The sequence below is a fragment of the Panthera leo genome, chromosome E2, assembly GCF_018350215.1.
Source record: "Panthera leo isolate Ple1 chromosome E2, P.leo_Ple1_pat1.1, whole genome shotgun sequence".
Classification (NCBI taxonomy): Eukaryota; Metazoa; Chordata; class Mammalia; order Carnivora; family Felidae; genus Panthera; species Panthera leo.
Genome location: NC_056693.1, coordinates 28,355,544 through 28,380,563, shown reverse-complemented (window position 1 = coordinate 28,380,563; position 25,020 = coordinate 28,355,544). Strand labels below are relative to the sequence as shown.

Genomic DNA, 25,020 nt, shown 5'->3' with positions numbered 1-25,020 from the left:
AGGAAACAACCCTTCCCAACAAATAGCATTCTGGCCTTTTCCCTCATCAGAGCGTAAGGTTGATGGCCACTCTGCTTTGAGGTTTGTATAGGCTTGAGACGAAACATCTGTTCAGGGAGGGAGGGGGGGAAGCCGGGAGAGGGAGCAGGAAAGAGAAAAAAGCCTTTTGGGGCTAAAAATACCATGTCCCTTCCACTCTCCCTCGGTCCCCGCCCAAGTTAAAACATGTGATGAAATCCAACTTTTAGAATCTAACCCCGAGCTACTTGAAACTACCAAAGCCTCTTCGGTATCTGACACAAGTCAGAATTTCCACTGTTCCAGCTGAGCTTTTATGAAGAACAGACTTGAGAGAAGCTGCTGTCACCGCCGACACCCGGGCTTCTGGGGGGACTGCCGCGGAGTGGAGTCGGGCCTCGCTGACACTCGCAGGAGCACAGGCTCTGAACTGAGACACGGCAGCCAGCGGGGTGTGGCCCGCCTGCCCTCCGTCGGGGGGGCCCCGCTGCTCACCAGTCGTGTCTTCTTCGTCTTGGGCTTCCAGGGAACCACCGGCCAGCCCCGCCGATTGACCGGCCCTGCCAGGGAGTGGTGCGGGGCCGCCTGTGGTGACGTCCTTAGAAGTCCCCTCCCTCCCTCCCTCTCTTTCTCCCCCCAGCTGCTCCCTGACCTCCAGACTCAGTGTCCCACGGTCTACTTGGCCTCTCTACCTGGATGTCCAACAGCCATCTTGAACCCAATGTGCCCCCAACAAAAAGCCTCCAATGTCACCCGCCTAAGCCTCCACGTCAGAAGCGGCACCACCACTGCCTTCCGTCCTTAAGCCGGACGTCGAAGGTGAACCGGGATCCCTTCTTTCCTTCACCGACCTCCCCTCTCTCACCTCTACCCCCAGGGCCACCCACTGCCCTCCAGCCCCCCAGCCCCGACGCTGGGCGACGTCATCACCTCTCACCTGCACTACTGTGACCGTGCCCCGTCTCCGTGGCCTCCTTCCTCCCCACACGCGGCCCATCACGCTTTCCAGGAGGATCTTGTTAAAACGGAAGTCAGAAGCTGGCACTCGCCTACGCCTTCTCTTCAAAAGCAGCGTAAAACCCAAGCGTGTGATCCCACCCCTGCCCACTGGCCCACCCTTGGCCTCAGTGGCTCCTCCTACCACATAGGCCTCCCTTTTGTTCTTCCCTAAACCCCAAGTTCCTTCCACCTTGGGGTTCCGCTTGCTCCTCCTGGCTGCTCTCCCTTCACATCCTCCCAAGGCTGGTCTTTCCTCAGCTGAGATGTCACCTCCTCCGAGAGGCCTTGCCACAATCTACCCCTCACGGCGTTTTACCACTACCAGAAATTTGCACGGCCGTTCTCTGGATTATTCAGTCACTACCTGCCTCCCTCAGGCGAGCACCCTGCCAGTAAGGCCCACCTACCTGGTTCATGGTCGAGCACCCAGGACTCAGCAGGGCCCCACGCCTGCAGGAGATGCTCAGCTAAATACTCCCTGAATGAGCAAGAGTCAGAGGCCTGAGCTCCATTCTCAGTCTGCTGTGTTACCTTAGACGGCTCACGTCCCCTCTCTGGGCCTCAGCTCGCCAACTACAAATGAAGGGGGCTAGAGGCCTTCCCAGGGCTCCTCGGGTCTGTGAGTGGTTGACACATCACACCTGGGGGCCGAGACAGACGGACCTGGGCCGCAAGGGGGAGTACACAGGACCTGCCTGGGTGGCCCGAGGGAGGGGACTGTCTGACTTCATGCTGTTGACTTCATTCTTCCAGTGAGTATTTATTGAGCACTTACAGCATGCCAGACTCTATGTCAGGCGCTGGGAGAAGAAGGAGACATTCAGAGATGCTAATAGGATTAAAGAAACTTTGAAAATAGGTCTTCTTTGATCTGGACTGGTAAATAATTATAAACACCAGTTGGCTCCCTTTCAAGAAAAGACCCATAAAACAATAAGACTCATGACAGCTCACAGACACCGGGCACTTACTCTGCACCAGGGCCGTTCTCTGGGCTTACATAAATGACCTCACGGTCTTCACGGGAGCCCTGAGGAAGAAGTGCTAATGATTACCCCCCCCGACAAGGAAAATGCAGAACAGAGAAGTGAAGGGATTCACCCCAGGTCACCCAGTGAGTTGTGGTTTAAAGCCCAGCTGCTCTGGGGCCTGACTTGCAAATTCCCAAAAGGTCCAAATAAAGATAGGAAGGTACTTCCCCTGGGTTCCGAGGGGGTGGGGGTGAGACAAACTTCGGGGCCCATCCAGAGTCAGGCAGGTCCTAAGCTCACAGTGGGGCCACTCAGACCCCAGGGCCTCAATCCCAACACCACAGCCCTGCTGGGCAGGACTAGCTACTCTACCACAGCCTCAGGCTGGGGAAGTGGGGATCCCATAGGCCCCATCAGGCCAGACCCAGGCTGCACGGAGGGAGGCCTCACCACCCACCCACCCCCCCCACCCCCCCACTCCCCCCCGCCCAGCAGCCCTGGGTCCTGGAGGGAGGACCTGGGCCCCAAGGGGAGGGGCCTCCTGACTTCACTCATCCTGAGGGTTCCTTGATGGGCGTTCTGTGAAGTCAGCTCTCCATAGATGCCAGGCAGGTTACTCTTTGCCTGCTTTCATCCCCAAGTGGAGGTCAGAAGACAGGAAACAGACTCGGTGTTAGACTCAATGGGCAGATACTAGAGGGCGAGGGGCAGAAGTGAGTCAAGGCACGGGGAGGGAGGGGGACAGCCCCAGGTGGAAGGGAGAGAGGGGACCTAGAGAGGAAGCTGCATCCTATGCCGAGTGGAGAGGACACCCCCAAACACAGCTCTTCTGGGGGCCATTCAGGGTGACACAGGTCAGCCAAACAAGGGTGGCACCCATTTGCACCTCAGGCCACAAGCCACAGGCCGCCACCGCCTGTCCTACGGCCCAGCTGGGGAGGTGGGGAAGCCAGGTGGGTACTGGAGTGACAAGTGGGGCTGGCCGCCCATGCTCAGACCCCAGCCGGGCCAGCAGAGGGAGGGTCCCTCTCCCCTTCTCCCCTGGAAAGCCAGCCTCGTGTCCGCCCCTGCCACGCCCAGCCAGCTCTCCTGGCTTGGGACTTTTGATGTTTACTCTGTTCTCTCCACAGTTCAAAAGGAGCTCGGAAGCCTCGCACCAAGCCCAGACTTAATCTGCCATCCCGTGAGCTCCCAGCTGGCCAGTTAAGGCGGTTAAGATGCTGGATTAGGGCCGGCTTTACATAACAACGCAGGAGCTAAAGCCGTCCTCTCCTGGGATGGCTAAAAGACTTCTTTTTATCTTCACGCCTCAGATGGCCTTTTTTCTCCCTTAAACAGCCCTCCAGCCCGCCAAGAGGCAATGAACTTGGCCAACAGGAAGACAAAGGAGAGAGTCAGGATTCGGCATGCTCTCCCTTGGCCGGGTAGCACAGAGGGATGTCCCCAGGCCAGGTGGATGCTTCTCGGGGACTCAGCAGCACCTGCTCTTACTGTGGCCACGTCCCCCCATTCTGGGGGGTGCGGCCTCAGGCCTCTGCGCCGAGGGCGACCGTGGCACCACAGGCAGTCACGGGCCCAGCATCCTCCCAAGGAGTCCCAGGGCCACGCGGGCAGCCCAGGCGCACACCAGAGCAGTCTCGCTCTTAACTGCTTCATCTACACAGTGCTCTCGCTTTTTAATGCTGTGGCTCGTCTCTCAATCCATCCTCCTTGTGAAAGTTTGAACATTCATCACTATCGTCCTCTTTGTGCCCACTTTCTGATTTTAGTATCCTCCTCCCACGCCCAAGAGGAGCTACTGTCTTTGTGTGTCGAGGCCTCCAGCCACCCCGTAATATGCACGCGGTACACACGCATATGTGCAAGGAAATACGGAGTGCTGTGTCGTGCCCTTTTTCACACAAAACATACTGTGACATGCTGCATCCTTCTGCAACCTGATGTGTTTTGTATTTTCTGCTTCCGCGTCAGCTTTGGTTTGAAGAAAGAGGCCGAAAAGCTTGACCGCCGACAACTTAGTCCGACCCTTAGTTGGGAAACTGAGGCAGGAGAGTGGCCTGAGCCCCCTCCCTCATCAGTGGTGGCACCAATGTGCCTAGACATCATCAGTAATGAGCAAGGTGCCCAGGCTGCCCTTCAAGGCCAGGAATGCAGCTGGGGCAGGGGGCGGGGGGGGGGGGGGGGGGCATGGGGTCAGACTGAATGATGCCAACCTCACACCCTTTCCCCCAACGGGAGCTGGGACCCCCAGGCACCTCATATTCATCCCCCATCCATCAACCAGTGTTTGTAAGTGTCGCCCTCCCCGTGTCTCAGGGGTTCGTTCTCCCTGCAAGGAGCCCACAGCCTCCGTGCACCCACAGAGTCCGGTTCCACAGCCCCACTCATCATGTTACACAGGGCAAGGGGGGCCCAGAGCGGAGGGACCTGGCCACGATCCACAGCAGGTCACTACCAGAGCTGGGAGGGGAGCCAGGGCCAACGTTCCTTCTACTTCATTATAACAGCACGCATGCTCTGAATGCAGACATCAGGGGGAAGTGGATTCCATGGGCGGGCCATTTCATGTCTGATTGAAGGCAAAGACACTTCACTTGAAATCAGTTACATGGTTTCAAACTGAGCCTCAATGGACAGAGAACTGCCTTGTTTTGAGCAGTAACTAGAGGCTCAACAAATGATGGATAGAAAGACAGATAGATGATGATTGGAGGATGATGGTTCCGTGGATGAAGGGATGATTGAATCCATCCACGGGTGGAGGATGGATTATGGGTGGCTGAGCTGGCTGGCTGGTGGGCGGGTGACAGGAGAGTAGAGAGGAGAATGAAAAGGCAATGGATGGATGGATGGATGGATGGATGGATGGATGGATGGGGCGTGACCAGTGGGTGGGTGAGTGACAGGGGAACGAAGGGACAGACAGATGAGTGGTGGTTGGATGGGTAGTGAATGGGCGATGGATGGAACAGGTGGAGGGATAGATGAACAAGAGAATGAACTTGCTAATGAGTTATGGTGCGAATGAGCAAATGAATACCTAACAGGAATGAGGGCTGATGCCCCTGTAATCAATGTCCGGGATCAGCTCAATCCCTAAGGGCTTACACCCTGCACACCCTTATCTGACTCCCCAGATCTCTCGGCACCAACTCCTGACATCTCTCTCCATGGAACCAAAGATGACAGCTGAGGCTTGAGGGGAGCCAGGGCATGACAGGATGAGAGCTGTAGAGCCCCTGCGTGCAGCCACCAGATCTGCAAGCAAGCACGCTCAAGGGAAACACCTCCAAGCCTTCACAAAGCCTTCCATCCATGGGACTCCCCACCCTTGGTTCAGGACCTGCTCATATTTGAGTCTGATAGATACCTGGGTCCCAGCCTGCCTCCGGCTCCTGGGCAACTGGGTGGATCTCTTAAAACAGTGCTTCTCAAAGTGCACAAGTCACCTGGGGAGTCTCTTACAGTGCAGATTGGATGCAGCAGGCCTGGGGCTGAGCAGGGGGACCCTATGCTTATGACAGCTGTCAAGCTGGATGTGGCCACAGTCCTCAGGCCTGGCCCAGGCTCCCCTTGAGAAACCCTTGGCACTGTCTGCTCTCCTCTCAAGGCTCTACAGGGGCCCAAGGTCTAGATCCCCCTAAGACCCTCAGCTCTCCTACAAGTTGCCTGTCCTCACCTCAACAGCGAGGCCCCTACCATCCTAAGGCTTCCCCAGTGCAGTGATTCTCTTCTCGGATTCTGAGCGTAAAACGGAAATGCTATCCCGCTTCGCAAATGCTTTCCAATCAATGCCACCTATGCTTTGCATCAACTCAGGGAGTCCAGCAGGGAGAAGGCTCTCATTCCTGTTCTGTGAGTGTGGAAACTAAGGCTCAGAAAGGTGGCGTGCCTTGCCCAAAGTCAAGTCGGTGCTCCAGTGTCCGCCTCCTTTCCCCCACAGGTGCTTCCCCTTGAACAAAGATAGGAGTGAGCGGAGAGCGGCCAGTGGGGCGCCATTGGTATGTGCTCCAGCTGAGCGACGTGAATGACAAATGGGGAAATAGATCAGCTACGTGCCGAACACAGTTTGAGGGGCCAATGAGCCGCTACTGTGATCACCCCCCAATGGGAAAGCTGAGCTCCAACAACCTGTCCAAGGCTCCACAGCCAATACAGAGCAGAGCCAGGATGTGAGCCTCGGGAGCCTGGCTCCACTCTGGGCTTGGACCTGTGAAGGGCGATATTCCCTTCTTGCCTCTCACCCACTGACAGGGTCCAGTCCTCCGCCTGGTCTGCAGATTTTCCAGAGGGCACACAGGGCACACGGCAGACTAGACGGCCCCTTCCCCATCTCACTGCACCCTGGGAAGAAGAGAGCAATGGATTCCAGTACCTTCTAGCCGAAAGCCTTCCTCTTCCTCCTCACTGAGCGTTTCTCTGAAAATTTCACCCACGAGCTCCTAGAGGAAGACAAAGCAGGGACATTAAGCAAGAATTGGACAGAGTCAGGTAGGAGCCTGGTGTTGGGACGTCATGAAGGTGTGCCCAGCTGGTCACAAGGAAGCGGGGATCCTGCTCTAATTCTTCCAATGGGAATTTAGGTCAACTGAGGTGGATCCTATCACACTTGAAAAGTGAATTATCACCATGCTTTTCAGGAAGTAACTTTTTCTCAGCTCACTATAAAATACTATACCCGACCACACTTCTCCCTCAGAAAGGAAGTTCCACCCTCCACCCCGGAAAAAGACAGAGACAAGATGAGAAAATGTCTCTCATCTACACCTTGGAGTCAACTCGACTCCAGCAAGCAGACCCTGTGGGCCCCGAGAAGGGATCTCAGTTTGAACCCTTCTCCAGCAGAGGGTCCCGGGCAGGCCGTCTCCATGGGTTTACAAAGAGGGCCTGGAGTGCCCAAGGGGAGGTCTCTACTACCCTTAACATAAACCCCAACTCTTCAGCATCACATTCAGAAACCTTCATGCTTTGGCTCGGGCTGATCTTCAGACAGGCCTGCCACATCTCCCCCGTGCACACACCTGCCAGAAACCAGCCTGATCCTGGCACATGCCTTGCCTGGTGGCATCCTTGAGGATGCCTGGCGGCTTATCCCATATGGCAGAGTTGGTCCCAACCAGCCTGCTCAGGCTGTCATTCAGATGTGGTCAAGTTGGCCAGGGGACTTTGGTTGGTCCACAGGCTGGGAAATTTCTGGGATGTCGACAAAGGTACGACCTATCTCACCCCACCCCTGCAGGACGACTCTAGATACGGAAGAAGCAGGGCCGGCATTTGCCAGACTGTCTTCTGCATTTTTTGGTATTCTGCCCGTAAGAGTTCTGTGATCTAAAAAGATTGTTCTAAAGTTATGCAAGATCCCGTACTGAAGAATTTACGACGGTAATGGACACTGTGAGTATCCAAGTAGTAACTGAGGCTACGTTCCCCAATTTTCCTCCTATTTAGACCGTGGAGTTTTGTTTTACACAAGCATCACATGGGATTCGTGTTCCGAGGAACCCACTTTGGGAAATGCTCCTCTTCTGGGGGAGAGACAAGGTTTGAGAAGTTATACCGCCTTATCTCTTTAGATGCCACAACAATGCTACGGCAGCATTTCTCGAACCACAAAATGACAAGCAATAAAAAAGCCCAAACTCAGCAGCTGTCACCAACTTCTCTTTTTGAAAAAAAAAAAAATGGGGGGCGGGCAAAGAGAAAGAAAAAGAGAACGTACCCTTCTCGTTGAAAAATTAGAAGGAAAAAAAAAATCCTGCACCTCAGATCCTTAACAGAAAAACCAGGGCTTGCTTTGATTAGCCAAACAAAAATAATGCTTTGTATATCTGATCTTATCAACTGGACACAGCTGGAGCTAAGCCTCTTCTTCTCTTTTCTTTTCTTTTTTTTTTTTTTTAAAGGATCAACAGCTGACATTTTATGGATCAGGGCCGGTGTTCTCCTCTCTCTCTCCCTTCAGATCGTTCGGGGGCGTCACACACTCTTTCCTACGGGTTGTGAAAATGTGGCCACTCAGACTCCCGGGGTCCCACTGACTTCAAAACCAGGCTGCTTGATTCCTGGAGAGAGGATGGCTTCTCCCTCCTCCTCCGCCAATTATCATAATCACCGAACACTTCCCGGGCTTGTAAACTGGCTGTTTGTGTTAACGGCGCTGGAGTTGACAGGGAAGCAGGGAGCTGGTGACAGGGAAGGGACGCACTCAGGTGGCATCATTAGACGGCTGGGACGCTCCGGCAGCCAATTAGAGCCCATCTTTCATGCCAGAGGAAGACGGATGCCATCTCCCCATAAAGGAGCACTTCCTCACAGGAGCAGCTGACGGTCTTCAAGGGAGTCAACAGCCCGCGTCACGCTCGGCTCTTCTGGAAAGCGGGGGGCTCAGTGCTGACCTTGCCCCGCCACCCTGACCGCTGCAGGCAAGGCAGACAGGGCCTGCCAGACCCATACTTTTGAGCGCACGTGTCTTCTTATTGGCAGACTTGGAGGAGTTTAAGGACTCCCAACGTCACTCCCAACAAAGCAGCCGTCTGGAACCCCGATAACGATGCCTCACAGTGTGTATCACGCACTCTGAGAACTGTCTGCTGTGAGGACGAAGCTCTCTGACACAGTAAAGACACATCTCTGCATATTAAAGCAGGCTTCTGGCAAGCTCCGGGGTCGGCCTCTTCCTGCTAAACCTTACCCTGCTCTGTATAACCCTGTGAGAGCTCCTCTGCGCCACGGTCCACTGACATACTGTGCAGTTACAGAAGCTCGACACTGGCAAACGTTCATTTCATCCGCTGAGCCAGGCGGCCCGGGGCCAGTGCCGTGCAGTGTCTGTGGTCTTCAAGCTTTGAATCGCTAAGCTAGAGGCAATGCAGTGTGGAGCCAGACACAGGATCACGTCCTGGCTCCCTTGCCTCCCTCGCCCTTGGACCGGGCTGGCGTTGGCCAGCCACTGCCTTCTTGGGACCTCAGTCTGTTTCTCTGTAAAATGGGCACAGTGACGAACCACAGCAACGATAGGACAGCTGACCTTCTCGCACGTCTCCTAAGTGCCAGGCACCGTGCGAGGCACCTTATGAGTGTATCATCTCCCTCGATCTTTGCCACGGCTCCGCGCTTTCTATCTCTCAAGGAATAAACACTCATAAAAATGATCTGCAATTTGTAAACTCAGAGTTAAAACTGTTATTATTATTTTTTCTACGAAGAAAGCACCCTCAACCCTCCAGGGACATAGGAGACAGGACATAATGGTAACGACAGCCACTTGCATCATTTACCAAGTGCTCCTGGTGTATGAGGCACTGACTGACAGACTCCTCACAAGAACCTCCAGAGAATGGGGTTCCCAACAGCCCTGGATTTAAGTGAGGAGGCCCCAAGGGGCCAGGCGAGTGGCTCTGGATCATCAGCTAAGATTGGAGCCATGCCTGGCTTGGGCTTATGCAGTGGAATCAGGGCTCCTGTGGGCACGGGGACGGAGGCAGCCAAGAGTCTGGGCACTTGCCAGGGACCACGGATCACACTTAAAGAAGTGTAAGAAAAACAGGCTGGCTAGTGGCTCCGTGGGTGGTGAACAAGTACTCCTGTTTGTCCTGCGCGACTAGAAGGGCCCACGGCTCCTCCCCGCCAGGTCTGGGACTTGGCAGGGCCCTGGTCGGGAGGCCCGCCTGCGAGGTTTGGGGCCAGGCCCTCAGGACCACCCTTCAGGAAGGCGCTCAGACCCCTCGACGGCCGCGAGCCCCGCTGGGAGCCCCAGTGCAGCAGGTGCAAGGCACAGTACTGGAATGGGTCAGACCCTGGTTCAAATCCCAGCTCTGCTTCACACAAGATGCATCATTTGGGTGAGGGAACTTTCTCGGCCTCCCCACGTGTACACAGGGATGATAGCCTCATGATGCCTCAGGGCGGGTTGTGAGGGTTAAGTAAGCCACGGCAGGTAAAGTGTTTCACGTGCAGGTAAAGTGTTTCACGTTACACCGGATACGATTGAGGCTCATGAGACAGGTAGTTACTGTTTCCTACTTCTTCTTCTACTCTGATGTCAAATGGCTACCAGAACTTTGCTCAGAGAAGCTCAAAGTCTCACCAGACCCAACGTGCCCTCAAAGACACTGGGAAACACCCTCCTACCCTGCATAATGTTTTTAACGCTTCGCATTTAATCCTCAGGGCAATCCTTTGAGCTAATACCATTATTGTCCCCACTTCGCAGGTGAGAAAACTGAGGCACAGAGAGGTTAAGTGACTTGCCTAAGGTCACACAGCTAGTCAGTGTCAGAGCCGGGATGGAAGGCAGGCTGCCTGGCTCCAGAGCCCACACCCTTCACTGCCCCCCCGTAAGAAGCCCCAGTATGGGGCTTGGGATGCAGTGATTTCCCTTCACTGCTGCTTTGTCTACTCAGCCATCATTCTGGCCCCTGGTCCCAGGCCCTTTCTCCTCTGACCCTCAGGACAGTCGGCCTCAGACGAGGCTCTAAGTTCTGATCAAAGGCCTCTCTGGACCCCCAGGCCTCCTGTCGCACCTAGCCTGATGCCAGGCTGCCCCCTGCTCAGCGGTCAGGCTTGGTGGCCTTTCAGGCCACAGGACCCAGAGCCCCCTCCCCCTCCCACGTCCCAGCACCGCTGTTCCTCTGCCCCACGCCGGGCCCCAGGAAGAGAGGCCAGCTCCTCCGGGCGCTAAGTGCAGCCAACACCAACCCAGAGTCCAGAATCGCAGGCATGAGGCCTTATAAGGCCTCCGGGGACGGGAAACCACATCAAAGCAGGGCTTGGGAGCGGGCTGGAGTTCGGTTAGGGTTTTTCCTCTTTGTCTTTGAGACTCATACTCCTGAGCTTAATATCTTCCCCCACCGCCTGCCCCGGCAGTCCTTTGCCAATCTTTCTGTTCTCTAAGAGCTAACAGATGTTGGTGCCACGGGTTTCAAAGAAAACTCCTGGTGCCCACAGAACACGGCACAACTTATAGATTCCAAGAATGCACAGGGTTGGGACGTGCCAGGGGAAGAGAAGGGTGGGGGGCACGACCCAGCCACCCAGTAACCCTTAGATCCAAAGTCCGCCCTGGAGCTGCCCCAGGAAATTTCTGGCAAGCTGCCTCTTCCCAGCACACCGTACAGACGCAGGCCGGCCAGGCGTGCCTGGGGAACCGGCGCCGCCGCGGGCAGGCAGGCCGTCCAGGGCAGGGATGCTCTGTCCCCGGAACCCGGCCGAACCTGGGAGCCCGGGCCCCTGCCGGCCCACCCTCAGCAGCTGAGTGGCCGCAGACGCCTTGCTTAACCACTCCGGCTCCCACTTTGCTCTTCTGTAAAATGGGGATTTAGATGTAAAGAAAGTCAACGAGAAAAGGGAGACAAAATACACATAGCGGGATACGCTACACATGAGCTTTTCTTCTCCTTCTGTAGTGCCCTTCTTTTGCCACGTGCTTGGAACATCCTTACATTTTATTCCTGCAAAAACCTAACGTCCAGTGGTTCAACGCCCCAGGGTCCACCCCCGGATGACATTCTCATGAGAGCAGCAAGGAGGCACGTTTAAGTTCAGTAGTGTTAAGGGTATAACGCACCTGTACATCTAAGAAAATACCAGACCAAACGTCCACGTATCCCCATGGTTACCCCCAGGAGGGAGGGACAAGAGAGATGGAGAGTGAGAAACTTCAACTTTCTCAGAAGCAGTCTAATTTTTGAGATGAGTATATTCAGGTATCACTTGCACCACTAAAATCTAATTTAATAAAACCCCACACAATAACCCACTTTACAAGAAGGACTTGGGGCTCAGCCAGGAAATTAAGGGACTGGTCCAAGGTCACTTAAGGAGAGAAAGTGGCAGAGCTGGGGTTAGAACCCTCCCGGCCCCGGGCCCCTTGTCTCTAGAATGGGGTAGGGGTGGGGGGTGCCGGATGATGCTCATGGTCCCCTTGAGAAGAGATCTTCTGGGGCTCCAGTCCCCCTACCCAGCAGGAATCAGGAGTGGAAGGAAAGTCATGGCCATCCACTTTCGGGGCCTCAATGTCCCCATCTCCAACGTGCACTTTAACCTGTGGACCTTTGTTACTTCTGTCCCTGAGAGTCACTCTACCCACCAGAATGGCAGGTCAAAACTTGGGGGAATTCCCCACTCCACCCCAACCTACGCAACGTGCAACCCAGGGCTGAAAGGTAACCACTGGTGAAGGGCCGGGGGTGGGAAGGTTCCTGGGGCCCGGCTCCAGTGACAGGCCAGGAGGGACTGGGGGTTCCCTCCTCCCCGAGGATGGGAGGGAAACAGACTTATTCCTCCTTCCAGAAAGACACAGCACCTCTTCTCAAACAAATGACATGTGGGGCAGAGCCCTCCGACATTCCCCTGAGGACAATGCAGCCTCCCATGGCCATGTAGCCCCCACTGGGGGCTCCAGGCTCCGCCTGCCCAGCACCTGTCCCCCAGCTAAGCGAACTCAGAGCCCTCCCCCTGGGGATGCTTCTCACAGCGGCTGGCAGGAAAGAAGTCTTCTCTGGTGCCAAGGCTGTGTATAATCTCATCTCCAGCTGCTTGCGACAGCGTACCCCAGAAGCGAACTCACAAAGGGACAGAGAGAGAGACCAGTGCCCAGGGGAGGGCACTTGGTCCAAGGCCCTAGGCCAAGTCGTTTCTAGAAGTCAGCTCCCCAAGCGCAGGCAACTGGGTCTAGAACAGTGCCTGATATATAGTAAACAGCAAGTATCTGTGGGATGAACCTTGGGGCCAGATACACCCTCGCCTGTGCTTCCTGGGGGAGGGGACAGTTACAGAAGCCACTGAGCTGCCCTTGTCGCTTACGGCAATTCACGGTGGGCTTCTGCTGCTTTGCCATTGAAAGCTCTGACCCCCGGAGCCTTCAGAACCACATTACAGCCCCCCTAAAATCAGAGCCCAAGATCCCGGCCAAGCTCGGAGGCCAGAGGGAGGAAGCTGCCGCCACCTGCTAAGCAGGGGGGCACCTCCACGCGTACCCCCAGCTGGAGAAGGGCGGGGAGGCTGAGCAGAAGTGGCCTGCCTCAATTCCCAGAGCTGGCCTGCATGTCTGGCCTACAAGGACCAGGCCTTCAAGACTCCGAAGATGTGCAGCGGTAATTAAAATTCCTTGGATTTCTCCCCGACTGTTTTTATCTGCTCAAGATATAATCCCTCTGTTCCCATTGGCACATCCCAGCCTCTGCCCCCCACATCCCAGGGACTCCAGCCTGAGCCGGCTTTCTGGACTTGAGGGAACACTTATCAGGAAGGTGGACGGTGGTGGGCAGGGGCTGGGATGGCAGAGCCGAGCAGGAAGGACTTCCAACCCGGGGCCTGGCCCTGGGGCCACCACATCCCTACTTCCTCCGAGCCTCAGGCCCTAGACGCTACAGGGTGCAAATAACCTCCGAAGATGGCTTTGCCCAGTCCCGTGTCCTGGAGACACAGCTGGCCATAGGCGGCAACGGGCCAGCAAGGTCCACTTCCTGGGCTGTCACCCCAGCAAGCTGCCAGCCTCCACCTGCCGTCATCCCAAATGCCCCCGGAACTGGGTCCCACCTGGGCGACCAAGAGTACTTCATGTTTTCCTTTAAATTGGCCCTCTCTCTCTCTCTCTCTCTTTAAAACCTAGTCTTACCAATAAGATCCGTGAAATCGTGGGTGTGATCTCCGAGTTATGGTAGGGGTCGTCAAAAATAGAATCCACGTGAAACAAATGCAGAACCATGAAAATACAAGCCGTCTGCCGACCTGTCTCAAGCCCCATCCCCCCAGCAGAACGCAGATCACACCTGGGGAACTACAAGGTTTCAAGAGCCCAGAGCTGAAGTCCTCTGCCCCCTCCCCCACCCCCAGTGATCAGGCTGGTTCCCTGGACAGGTGGGAGGGGGTGGGGGAGGGGGGGAAGAGACACCACATAAGACAAGCACCAGACGAGGACAGAAGCAGGAATGCTCTCACGGCCCAGCGGCCGCTCCTCCCGCCCGGGACAGGCCCTCCTCTAGAGCGGGTGTCCGGGGACCATGAATCCTAGGCACAGATTAAAATAACTGATGCCAAGAGAAGACAGCAGAGCTTGGCATTACCCAGGACCTGCCTTGCTCTCCAGTCTTTGGGACTTCAGAGCTCTCAGGAGGAGGTGACCCAACGCGAGGCAGACTGTCCGGGGCTGGGCGGGACGTGGGGCCTCAAGGGTCTGCTGTTGGTGTGACGGGAATTTTCCTACTAGATGGCAGTTCAAAGGAGTTTCTACAGTGGAAACCAGGATCCGATGGGCTTGTCAGGGCGTGGGAGTAACTGAGGTCAGGAACATAAAGGACTCAATGATAATAATTACCAGCATTTCTTTCGCAAGCGCCTGACGTGTGCCAAGAGGTCTGCTCTGCCAGCACATCAGGGGCCTCGCTAACCGCTCCCAACAGCCCTGAGAGCCGGGTGCCATTGTTACCCCCTGCGGCCAGGAGGTTGGAGAAGTCAAGTGACTCACAGGAGGGTCCGACTTGAGCCCTGGCCCCTCTGCTTTATACCGTGTGACCTCATACAAACGATTTCCCCGTCAGTGCCTCGGTTTCTCCATCTCAACAGGGAAGTGACAGCAGCCGCCCAGCAGGACCACTTAGAAGGGGAGAGGAGACTGCGTGTGTGAAGGGCCCGGCACACCCACCGGGTGGCCAGCGTGCCATCACGCAGCTGTTCCCTCTCTGCTCTCAGGGGCCCCTGTCCTTCACTCCCCACCCTCCCATCCTCTTGTCTACCCCCCGCCGCCTTCAGGGAGGCCCCACAGCTGATCAAAGCCGGACCCGGGAGCACCTCAGCCACCCACGGGCCTCCAGCTCCAGCTGGCGGCTGACACTCAGCGCTTCTCAGTCTCTGCCTCCCTCCGCCCCCCGCCCGGCCCACGGCCAGCCACGCTGCTGACCCTGCTACGCCACGGAGCTGCCCGCCACTGGCCTGCCACACGGCCGGCCTGCCACACCACGCAGCCGAGCGCTGATAACAGGAGAGGCCGAGGGGGCTGTGGGGCGCCTCGGATCGCTGAGCAGCTGGGGCACTCTCTGCCAGCGGCTCCTGGCCCTGGGACAGGGCCCGGGTCTGCTGCCAGGGGCCAGCGGGTGCACCCTGCTGAGCAGGGTGGCCGCGAGCCAGGCTGCTGGTGACTGACAGCACTGTCATCTGTCGCCCGGAGAGCGGCGCCCCCATAGACGGGGGGTCACCTTGTTGCGGGAAAGGATGTGCACCCCGCCCGGGGCAGAGGTTGGCCCGGCCAGGAGCCCTGTGTGGCCTGGGGACCTGGGGAAGCGTGTTTCTCTCAGCCTCAGGAGTGAGGGGCTTTGGCTTCTCGTTTCTCCTCTCTTGGACACGTGCACACGCATGGACACACTCAGGCCACCCCGTCTGCCCTAAAGCTCTTGCAGAAGCTGTCGTTCTGCCCCTCCGATGTCTGCCCCTGCCAGGCCTCCCTCTCCTGCCACAGCCCTGCTCCCAGGGCCTCTCCCCAGGCCCCTCACAGGCTGGACCCCACCTTGGGGTCTCCCGACCCCTGTCTGGGCTGTTTCTGCAGCCTGGGGAGCCCTCTACCCTCAACTGCTGACTGCCCGCTCGTGAAGTCCTGTCCCCGGGGCCCCAACCAGCATGACTGCTGACCCCCAACCGCCCCCCCATGTCGCTCTTGGGCAGAATCAAGGGTCGCACGTCTGGTCTCCCCGAGGACTCAGTTCATTTGGAATCTTAACTGTTCATGTGCCACCAGATCTGTGCCTGTCAGTCTCCAAGTCCGTACCTATAAAATGGGCCTATGACACAGACGTGCCTTGAATGTCCCATAAGAAGGTGGTCATGGAAGAAAGGAAGGGTTAGCGGCACTGCTCGGGAACCCAGGCTCCCAGGGTCCCAGGCGCCGGCCGGTGGGAGAGCAGGTGAGGACCGCCGAGGGGCCAATCCTGTTGTGCTCCGAAACGAAAGAGGCATATTCTCCAGAACACTTCTGGAAGGACATGCTATGCTTTGCATAGGTAAACAGTGGCTACCCTTGGGGAGCAGGCATGGGCAGCCGGGGAGCCGTCCCCTTCAGTTGCCCAGCTTTCTGGACTCTCTGGGTTTGTCCTGTCTCTCCCCCGCTCCCGTCCCCTCCCCTCCTCTTTCTCTCTTTTTTAACCAAGAACGCGCAATAGTCTTATACTCAAAAGACACTGAGCTTTCTAAAGCTGTTGCGCTAAAGGGAACGATGTGGCTTCACCGCCCACGCCACACTCACCAAGCTGTTCCACAGGCATCTCCGACTTCACGCATCCAAACTGACTCCCGCCGGCCTCCCTGATTTCCTCCCTGCACCCAACCAGGGCATCACCCTCCTTCCTGTTCCTCAGGCCAGCAGCGCAGGGGTCAGCCTGCCGCTGCCCTTTCAACCCTTCCGCCAAGTCCCTACAACATCCTGCCGGCTCTGCCTGCAAAACGTACCTCGAACCCAACGCGCCCTCACCTCCTCCACACCTAAGGTGCACGCCAAGCCAGGGAGAGAGGTCATCCTCTCTCACTGGGACGATGGCCACCATTTCTTAGTCTCTGCCCTTCCCCCTCCATTCTCCAAAGTCCTCCTAATGCCCTACAAAGCCTCACCCAGCCTGTCTACCCCATCATCTACCTGACCTGCTGTTACTCCCTTTCATGCATTCTGCCCCAGCCACCCTTACCTCCTTGCTGTAGACCTGTCGGGCACACTCCCACCTCAGGACCTTTGTACATGCCGTTCCCACCGCCTGAAACTCTATTCCCACATATCCTCTCCTCCTCCCCTCCTTCAGGTTTTGGCTCACCTCATCACCTGGGTGAGGTCTCCCAAACCCCTCTATTTAGATGGCAGCCCCCACCCCACCCCCTGCCGCCTTCCCTCACCCCTTCTCTGCCTTAGTTTCCTCTGGGGCACTTATCACCATCTGGCATACCAAGTACTGCCCGACAGAGGAGGCGCTCCACGAATACGTGTCAAACAACTAAATGCGGTTCTAAGTTTAGGGACCCAGAAAAACATTCCCCACATTTTCCTGAGAGAGGCAAACAGTCGCCACAGAGCGGAGAGAATACGATCGCATCCACGAACATTATCCGCATGCGTTTTCCACGCACAGCGGTCACACAGGCGCATTTGGAAAGAGCGGCAGCAAATGGTCCCAGAGGTTGGGCCTGGGCGCCGGATGCAACATTGTCCAATTGCTTGCTGTGAACGTGCACGACTACTTCTACAATCAGAAATGACGGGAAGCGTTTTGAAGAAGACACACGCAAGCAAACGGAACTGGGGGCCCACGGCGGTTCAAGAAGGATTCGCAAACAGAAGTCTGCCGCCAGGTGGTGTGGTCTGAAACTTTCCAGTGAAATGGGTGGTTTCCAGATCCCATCTGGGAGGGAAGGAGGAGTACCAGGCTTCTCTGCACCCCAGATCCCACGGCCCCCTCCCACGGCCCCACCACGTGCACAGCCCACGAAGAGAACCCTCCGGGAACCCGACTGTTTCCCAATGCTCTTGGCTGTGGGTGCGTAGGAAGCCGGGGGCGCTGGCCAGACCCTTCTTTGTGGTCATGTAATGCAGACAGGCTTTGATTCCAGAAATGGCAAGAGGCCAGCTGAGCATATAAAACTGGGCTGTCGCTGGGAGCGGGGGAGGGCAGCTCTCTCTCTCCCGACCCCGATGGCTGCACATCAAATTCTACTATTTCCATTCTCAGGCAAGCCAAATCTTTTTTTTTTTTTTAAGGTGGGGAGGGGTTGTAGGAATCCGAAAGGTGGCTGTCTGCTCCTACGGGTCATACCAGGGACCCCTGCCGCCACAGTGGTCCCGCCGGAAGCCCAGGGAAGCCTAGGAGGTGCTAAGCCTTGGCTGGCATCCAAGTTCTAAGGACGCACTTCGACCTGGGGACAAGAGGGCATTCACAGCAGTGACTGTGTCCATCGCACCTTGTCCCACTGCAGTCCCCGGGTCGTCTGACTCACCCTGTACCCTAAGAGGTCAAAGAAGGAGCGCTCACCCCCTTATAGACGAGAAGGCTTTTAGGCTGTGAAAGGGGAGGCAGGAACACGCAGTACAGTCGGGAGGAACCTAGACCCCAGAGAGGAAGGCCAGGGCTCCTGACACACGACATCTGGCGTGTTCCTGGACGCAGAGGAAGAGTGGCCTGAAGACGTGTACAGGCAGCCCCTCAGACCGCAGGCATCCGGGCCACACCCGAGCCCTCGTGCAGGGGTTCTGACCTGAGGGAAGGTCCAGACCCCCTGAAGACTGGCCCCCCAGGAAAATGCCACACAAACAAAACTGCACGCTGAACCTTTCTGCGAATGTTTCAGGTTAAGAACCTCTCGGAGGACACATGGGGAAACTCAGGCCTCAAAAGGAGATAGCGCTTGCCCCCAGTCGCAAAGCGTGGCACAGCCACAATCAGGATCCAGAACACTCAAAGTGGGCCGCAAGAGCCAACAAAAGTCAGTCGCCCCCACAGGGGCCAGAAATAAAAAGCAGAGCCCCTCCACTCCGCCAGAAGGCAGGGAGCGGGTGCCCCGGGTCAGCAAGTGCAGACTCAGACCAGTGTCTCCACAGGCAGGGTTCTATGGCTCGTGCAGTTTAGGGAGGATCCCAGGTTCCTCACTGCGGGATTTCTCAAACATCGCAGCCGATTCGCATCGGGAGCCCCTTGAAGTGCTCGCAGTGCACAGGTTTCTCCAACTTCTCGAGACACTTTGACTATGGCCCCTATTTCGATCCCTTGCCATTTCCGCATGCTACCCACACCCACCTTCAGGAAGCTTTCCCCACCAGCGGCCCACACCTGAGAGGCGTCTTCAGAGGACTTCAGAGAACTGACCCCCTCCCCCCGCCGCAATCCCGCCTGCCGCCAGGTGGCCCTGAGCCCTGCTTCCTCACCTCCAGTGCAGGCCAACTCTGAGCCAGAAGTTACCTTCCAGAGCTCCTTGCAGGTTAAGGCTCAGACCAAGATTTTTCCTGAAATTGCACATAGCTTGCCTTCCCTTTGCCGTGCTTTCTCCCCTTCCTTCCTGATCTGCCCTGGGAGAACATCCTTCATGAATCACTTGCACATGATCCTTGTCTCAGGCTCTGCTTCTGTGGTACCTGATGGCTCTTCACTGAACTACCAGTTGATTGCAGGAATCTGGACACGTTTGGTGAATTCACAGGGAGCAGACAGGCCGACCAGCAGGTTGGTTAGTCTCAGACAAAGGGATCACCCCACAGCCAGTCCAGCAACATGAGGAGCCAGGCATCCCATGCTGGGACTCAGGTCTCACTGGCAGACAGAAACAGACATTTTCTCCCACCCACCACTCACCCCACCCCCATTTCAATATACGCCTCTCTCCATCTCTGGGGCCTAACTCAAGTACAGGGAGCCCTTCCTGAGCACTTCATCCTCCAGGGACTTCTCTCACTGAACGTCCATAGCTCTTGGGGCTGGATTCACAGATGTACCTTCAGGAGAAATCCAAGGCTGAAGGAAAGCTTTTTATCCCTCTCTTTGTCTCCGTAGTGAGCACCTGTGATTTGGACAAACAACTCCCCGCCCCATCCCCCCAACATCCATTTCTCCTTCTTCTGGTAACACCTTGATTTTCCCTGGAGAGCCACCCCTCCACAGACTTGCCAGACTTCACAAATAAAAACACGGGACACTCAAATCTGAATCTCAGATGCACTCATGCAGCATTTGGGATATACTTATGGAAAAAAATGGTGTTTATCTGAAATTCATAAAACTAGCTGTTCTATATGTTACCTAGAAATCCTAGCCCTCCACCACTTTCGCTCATGAGGTATGGACAGGGTTGATTTGTCCCCCTAACCAGAAGGGTGGGCACATGTTCCAGGCCCGATCAGTGAGAACTCTGCACATCCCTGGTCACAGCGATTGGTCAAGGCCAGACACATGACCTGAGCTTGGGTCAAAGAGATGCTTCTCTTTGACAGCTTCTCTTTTTCTGCTGACATTAATGAGATGTGAGGGTGGGAATCTGACCCTGAAGAAAACATTTTACCTCTTTACAGAGAGCTTCTGTCTAAGAAAAAAGCCAACACAAAAGAAAACAGAACCAGGAGGTGAAATAATGGAAAATGGGTCCTGACAACACTGAGTGCCTGGATCAAACTATGCCTGAAGCTAGTCCTCTCCCTCGACTTTTCAATTGCATGAACCACTAAATCACCCCTTTTTACTTAGACCAGTTTGAGCTTGTTTTCCGTCACAGGCCCCTGAATGAGTGCTGCTCAATCCGGCCTCCTCTGACGCCATCCACCAACCCTGGCACGATGCTGTGTGGAGTCACGCTCAGCAAATATTTCAGTTGCTTGTGTCTCTAACTTTACACTTCACTGTGGCAGGTGGCATGGGATTATGGGAAAGCCTGGGCTTTCAAGTCAGACAGGCCCTGATCCCATCCCAGCTCTGTCCCATTCCAGGGCCTTGCCCTACTTCCTCGAGCCTCTGGGACCCTCAGTTTCCTCATCTGTAAAACGAGGATACTAGTAACTGTATCTGTGTCCATAGCCACACAATTTTCTGCCCAAACCAGGTCACTTTTGAGAGTGAATGGGGGAGCTATTAATAACCAGGCCAGGACAACAGGAGTGACTAGGTGTGTCATGGGTAAATGGGCCGGCAGTAGCCCTACCTACAACTGACCTTGCCCACCAGCACCCACCCCCGTGGTCAATGCCTTCCACCCTGTCTCCCCATCACTGCCCTCTGCCCAGGCCACTCCCACTATTCTCTCCTCCTAGCTGCCACCTCGGTCCTTCTCTTCCAGCTCAGCTTTAAGGTTCCCTCCTGGAGAAGCCAGCCCAGGACCCCCCAGACTCGGCATGGCCCCCCACTCTGTGTCCCCCCCCACCACCTGGGATGCCCTCATTGCAGCCCTCGGCGCTCTGTACGACTACTTGTGGATCGCCAGTCTCCCCACATGGCTAGACAAGCGCATGGAGGACAGGGACCCCACATTTCTTCACTACTGAAGGCCCTACTGACCTGGCACAGTGCCTGGAAGGCGTAAAACATAAGCCAAAAAAGTAAACAGCTAACTCTCCTTTTGCCTCCTGTCTGCAGGTCTCATGTTTCTTCCGTGTGTCGACGGGACCGTCGTGGGTGAGATGGCAAGCAGGGATGAACGGGGCTATGAATCACGGAGCGGGGAGGGCATGGGGCAGGGGTGGGACCCGCCCCCTGGCAGGCCAGGACACACTGATAATGTTCTCAGAGCCGAACGCTCTGGGGACCGCAGCCCTGGGAGGCCCCGCCCAGCCCAGCGGCCCGCAGGCGGTGACGGCGGCAATGTGCTGGCCCTACGACAGTTTTCATTGATCAGGGGCCAGTGTGGACTGGACCTGGGCCGGCTGCCTGTTCCAGAATCCAGCCCTGGCTCCTGCTCAAAACACAGGCCCGGCGTCTCCCTGCAGCCTCAGCCAGCTGTCCTCGGCGGCGGCCAAGTCGCTGCCCAGAATGCAAATTGGGCAGGTGCAAAGGGCCTCTCCAACCCGAAACTGAGGCCATGACATCCCACACACAGCCCGGGTTGTTCTACTCATGAGCAGACAGCGTCCCCTTGGGTTGCCGGGCCCCCGCCCACACAGCTCTCCCGGCCTACCCCAGGGCGGCCTCGCCCGCCTCATTTCTTGGTTCGGCCAGGCTCCTAGGCTGAGGTCAGCTACCTGGAAAATGTTTTGCCGACTAGCTCCTTGGCTCACACCCTAATCCGGATGGCACACTACTTCTTTATTTCCACGGGATCCCTCCCCTGCTCTGCAGCCTTCAATGGCTCCCTCTTTCCAACCAACTCAGATCCCTGTTGTTTTGCCCTACTTTCCCAGTCCTGCTCACCGGGACACAAACGGTTATGGCAGGAAAAAAAACCGCTGGCCTGGGAACGTCATATTCTGCCTCAGTTTCCTCATTTGTATAAAGAGAGGAGTCAAGAGGATGTCTCCAAGGGCTTTCCTGCTACAGCAGGACATGATTCCATGGCCTCATGGTAGGGTCAATTCAGCGAGGCCCGGACCTCCATCCTTCCTCTGCTCTTTTTAGGCCACTTCATAGGACTGTCACCACTCGCAAAGCCACCAGTCAGGTCAGTCTCTCAGGACTGTCTGTCTCAGGAGCAAAGGAAAGATTTATGAGATTTGAACATGTCCCTCAATCAGATTCTGGATCAGTCTCACAGGTCAGTCTCTCAGCCCCAACACCCTGCTCCAGGAGTGCTGCGGTGACCCCAGACAAAAAGTGAGGCGTGGCTCGAAGACTGAGAAACAGCAGACACATACCTGCATGAAACACCCCAGGAAGGACCCCAGCAGCCTCAGCTTGACAACGTGCATCTCCAAAAATAATGAATAGCAGGCTAATTTTACAACAGGTTGAGTCCTAATGGCCGTGAGCTCATAACTGTACCACAAGGAGCCTGAAGCATCGCTGAGTGGGGTGGGGCCCAGCTTCTGCCCCAGACCACCTGGTTCTGTCACCTTCCAGCTGTTAACTCCTCTGTGCCTCAGTTTCCTCCTTTGTATTGCAGGGAAATGATATTATCAACCTCCTGGAGTTGCTGTGATGATTAAAGCAATATTTGCAAAGCACTTAGTGCCTGGCTTATCAGAAGCCCCACATAAATGTTTGCTTAATAAATAAAAATAAGCACAGAAGGATTGATATGGGAGACGAAGTTGAGCCCAAGAGTCCTGGAAAGGACTGGGCCTCTTCCGAGGCCACACCGGACCTCTCATGCCAAAGGCGGATATTCCACTGGGCCAGTGGAATGAGCTGGGAGTGCTGGCCACACGGGACTTCCATACGGAGCATGCTGGACCTCAGAAACACAAACCCAAACAAAAACAAAACCCCCTGAGTTTCTTGTAGGCAGCACATAATCCGGTTATTTTCTTAAATCCATTTAGCCACTCTGGGTCTTTTGATTGGGGAATTTAATCCATTTGCCTTTAATTCTTGACAGGGAAGGATTCGCTAGTGCCATTTTTTTCATTGTCGTCTGTTAATTCTTATAGTTCTTCTGTCCATCTTTCCCCCTCTTGCTGTCTTCCTCTGTGTTTTGTGATTTTTTTTGGACTGACGTGCTTTGATTTCTTTCTGTTTCTCTTTTGTGCCATTTTAAAATTTTCTCTGTGATTGCCATGGGGCTTACATAAAGTATCTCATAGTCCTAACAGTGTAGTTTGAGCTGCTAACAGCTTGAGTTCAATTTCATGAAGAAATTCAACACCTACTTCTCCCTCCCAGCCAAACTTTAGGTGACTGTTGTCACAATTTACATCTATTTACACAAATTACACCTATTTACATCCATTGTCTATCTATTAACACATTTTTATAGCTATTTTTCATATTTTTGTGTTATAACTTTCATAGAATTCAAAATGATTTACCCACTGCCATTACAGTATTCTGTATTTGTACATTTTTACTAAGGAGTTTTATACTTTCTTATGCTATTGCATTGCTATTGAATGCAACTTGAAGAACTCCTCTTCGCGTTCCTATAAGGCGGTCTGGTGTCCCCCCGATCCCAGCTATTGTTTGTTTGGGAAAGACTTTATCTCTCTTTCATTTCTAAAGGACAATTTTGCTGGGTATAGTAATCTTGGTTGGCAGTTTTCTTTTCTGAGCACTTTATTTTATTTTTTTTCTTCTTTTTTTAGAGAGAGAGAGCATGTGTGAGTAGGGGAAAGGGGCAGAAGAAGAGAGAGAGAGAATCTTAAGCAGGCTCTATGCTCAGCGCAGAGCCCAACGTGGGGCTAGATCCCATGACCCGGGATCATGACCTGAAGAGTCCAACGCTCAACTAACCGAGCCACCCAGGCACCCCATCTTCTTTGAGCATTTTAAATATATGAGGATACTGAAGATATATTAGCACTCCCATTTTCACTGCAACACTATGCACAATAGCCAACATATAGAAACAACCTAAATTTCCATCAAGAAATGAATGGATAAAGAAAACATAGTATACACATACAATAGAATATTATTCAGCCTTAAAAAGGAAGGAAATTCTGCAATATCCAGCAACATGGATGAATCTCGAGGACATGATGCTATATGAAATAAGCCAGTTACAGAAGGACAAATACTGCATGATTCCCCTTAAGTGAGGTATCTAAAATGGGCAAATTCATGGACTCGAAGAGCAGAATGGTGGTTGCCAGGGACTGGGGGAAAAAGTTATAGGAAGCTGCCATTCAACTGGCATAAAGTGTCAGTTAAGTCAGTGAATTAGCCTACAGATCTGTTGTACAACATTGGATCGATAGTCAACAATATTGTATTGTATGCTTGAAATTTTGTTAAGGCAGGGGGCGGGGAGGGACGGTGCCTGGGTGGCTCAGTCAGGTAAGCGTCTGACTTCGGCTCAGGTCATGATCTCACGATTCGTGGGTTCGAGCCCCATGTCGGGCTCTGTGCTGACAGCTCAGAGCTGGAGCCTGCTTCGGATCCTGTGTCTCTCTCTCTCTCTGCCCCTACCACTTATGCTCTGTCTCTCTCTCTCTCTAAACTAAATAAACGTTTAAAAAATTTTTTTTAATTTGTTAAGAAGGTATACCTTATATTAACTGTTCTTACCACAATAAAATAAAAATAAAAAAAAAAATTTTAAGTTTAAATAAGTAAGAAAACCTAAGAGGACGACATAGGCTTAAAAAGCTCTATGATGCCACAAGTGAAGTTTAACACTTAAAAAAGATGTCAAGAGGGGTGCCTGCGTGGTTCAGTTGGTTGAGCATCCAACTCTTGATTTGGGCTCAGGCAATGACCTCAGGGTTGCAGGATCAAGACCCGCGTCGAGCTCCATGCTGAACAGAGATTCGCCCCCCTCTTTCCGTCTCTGCCCCTCTCCCCCACTTGTGCTCTCTCTCTCTCTCTCTCTCTCTTTCTCTAATAAAAAAAAAGTCAAGAAAGTTGATTAGTTGTTCTATCTGGCTAATTGTTTCAAGGGAATTCATTTCCATATTCTCTATACTTTTGTATACGATGGAAATTTTCTACAGTAA

At 54.6% G+C, this 25,020-nt stretch overlaps 1 protein-coding gene across 1 annotated transcript in view; it reads right to left on the bottom strand.

Annotated features, from left to right (window-relative positions):
• The window catches only part of NKD1 (NKD inhibitor of WNT signaling pathway 1), an 82,166-nt gene that overhangs the window by 20,958 nt on the left and 36,188 nt on the right, over nt 1-25,020 (bottom strand). The window contains exon 4 of the mRNA XM_042919336.1: nt 6,364-6,430. Within this exon, the coding sequence (XP_042775270.1) occupies nt 6,364-6,430 (67 nt within the window). The remainder of the gene's footprint in view (nt 1-6,363; nt 6,431-25,020) is intronic.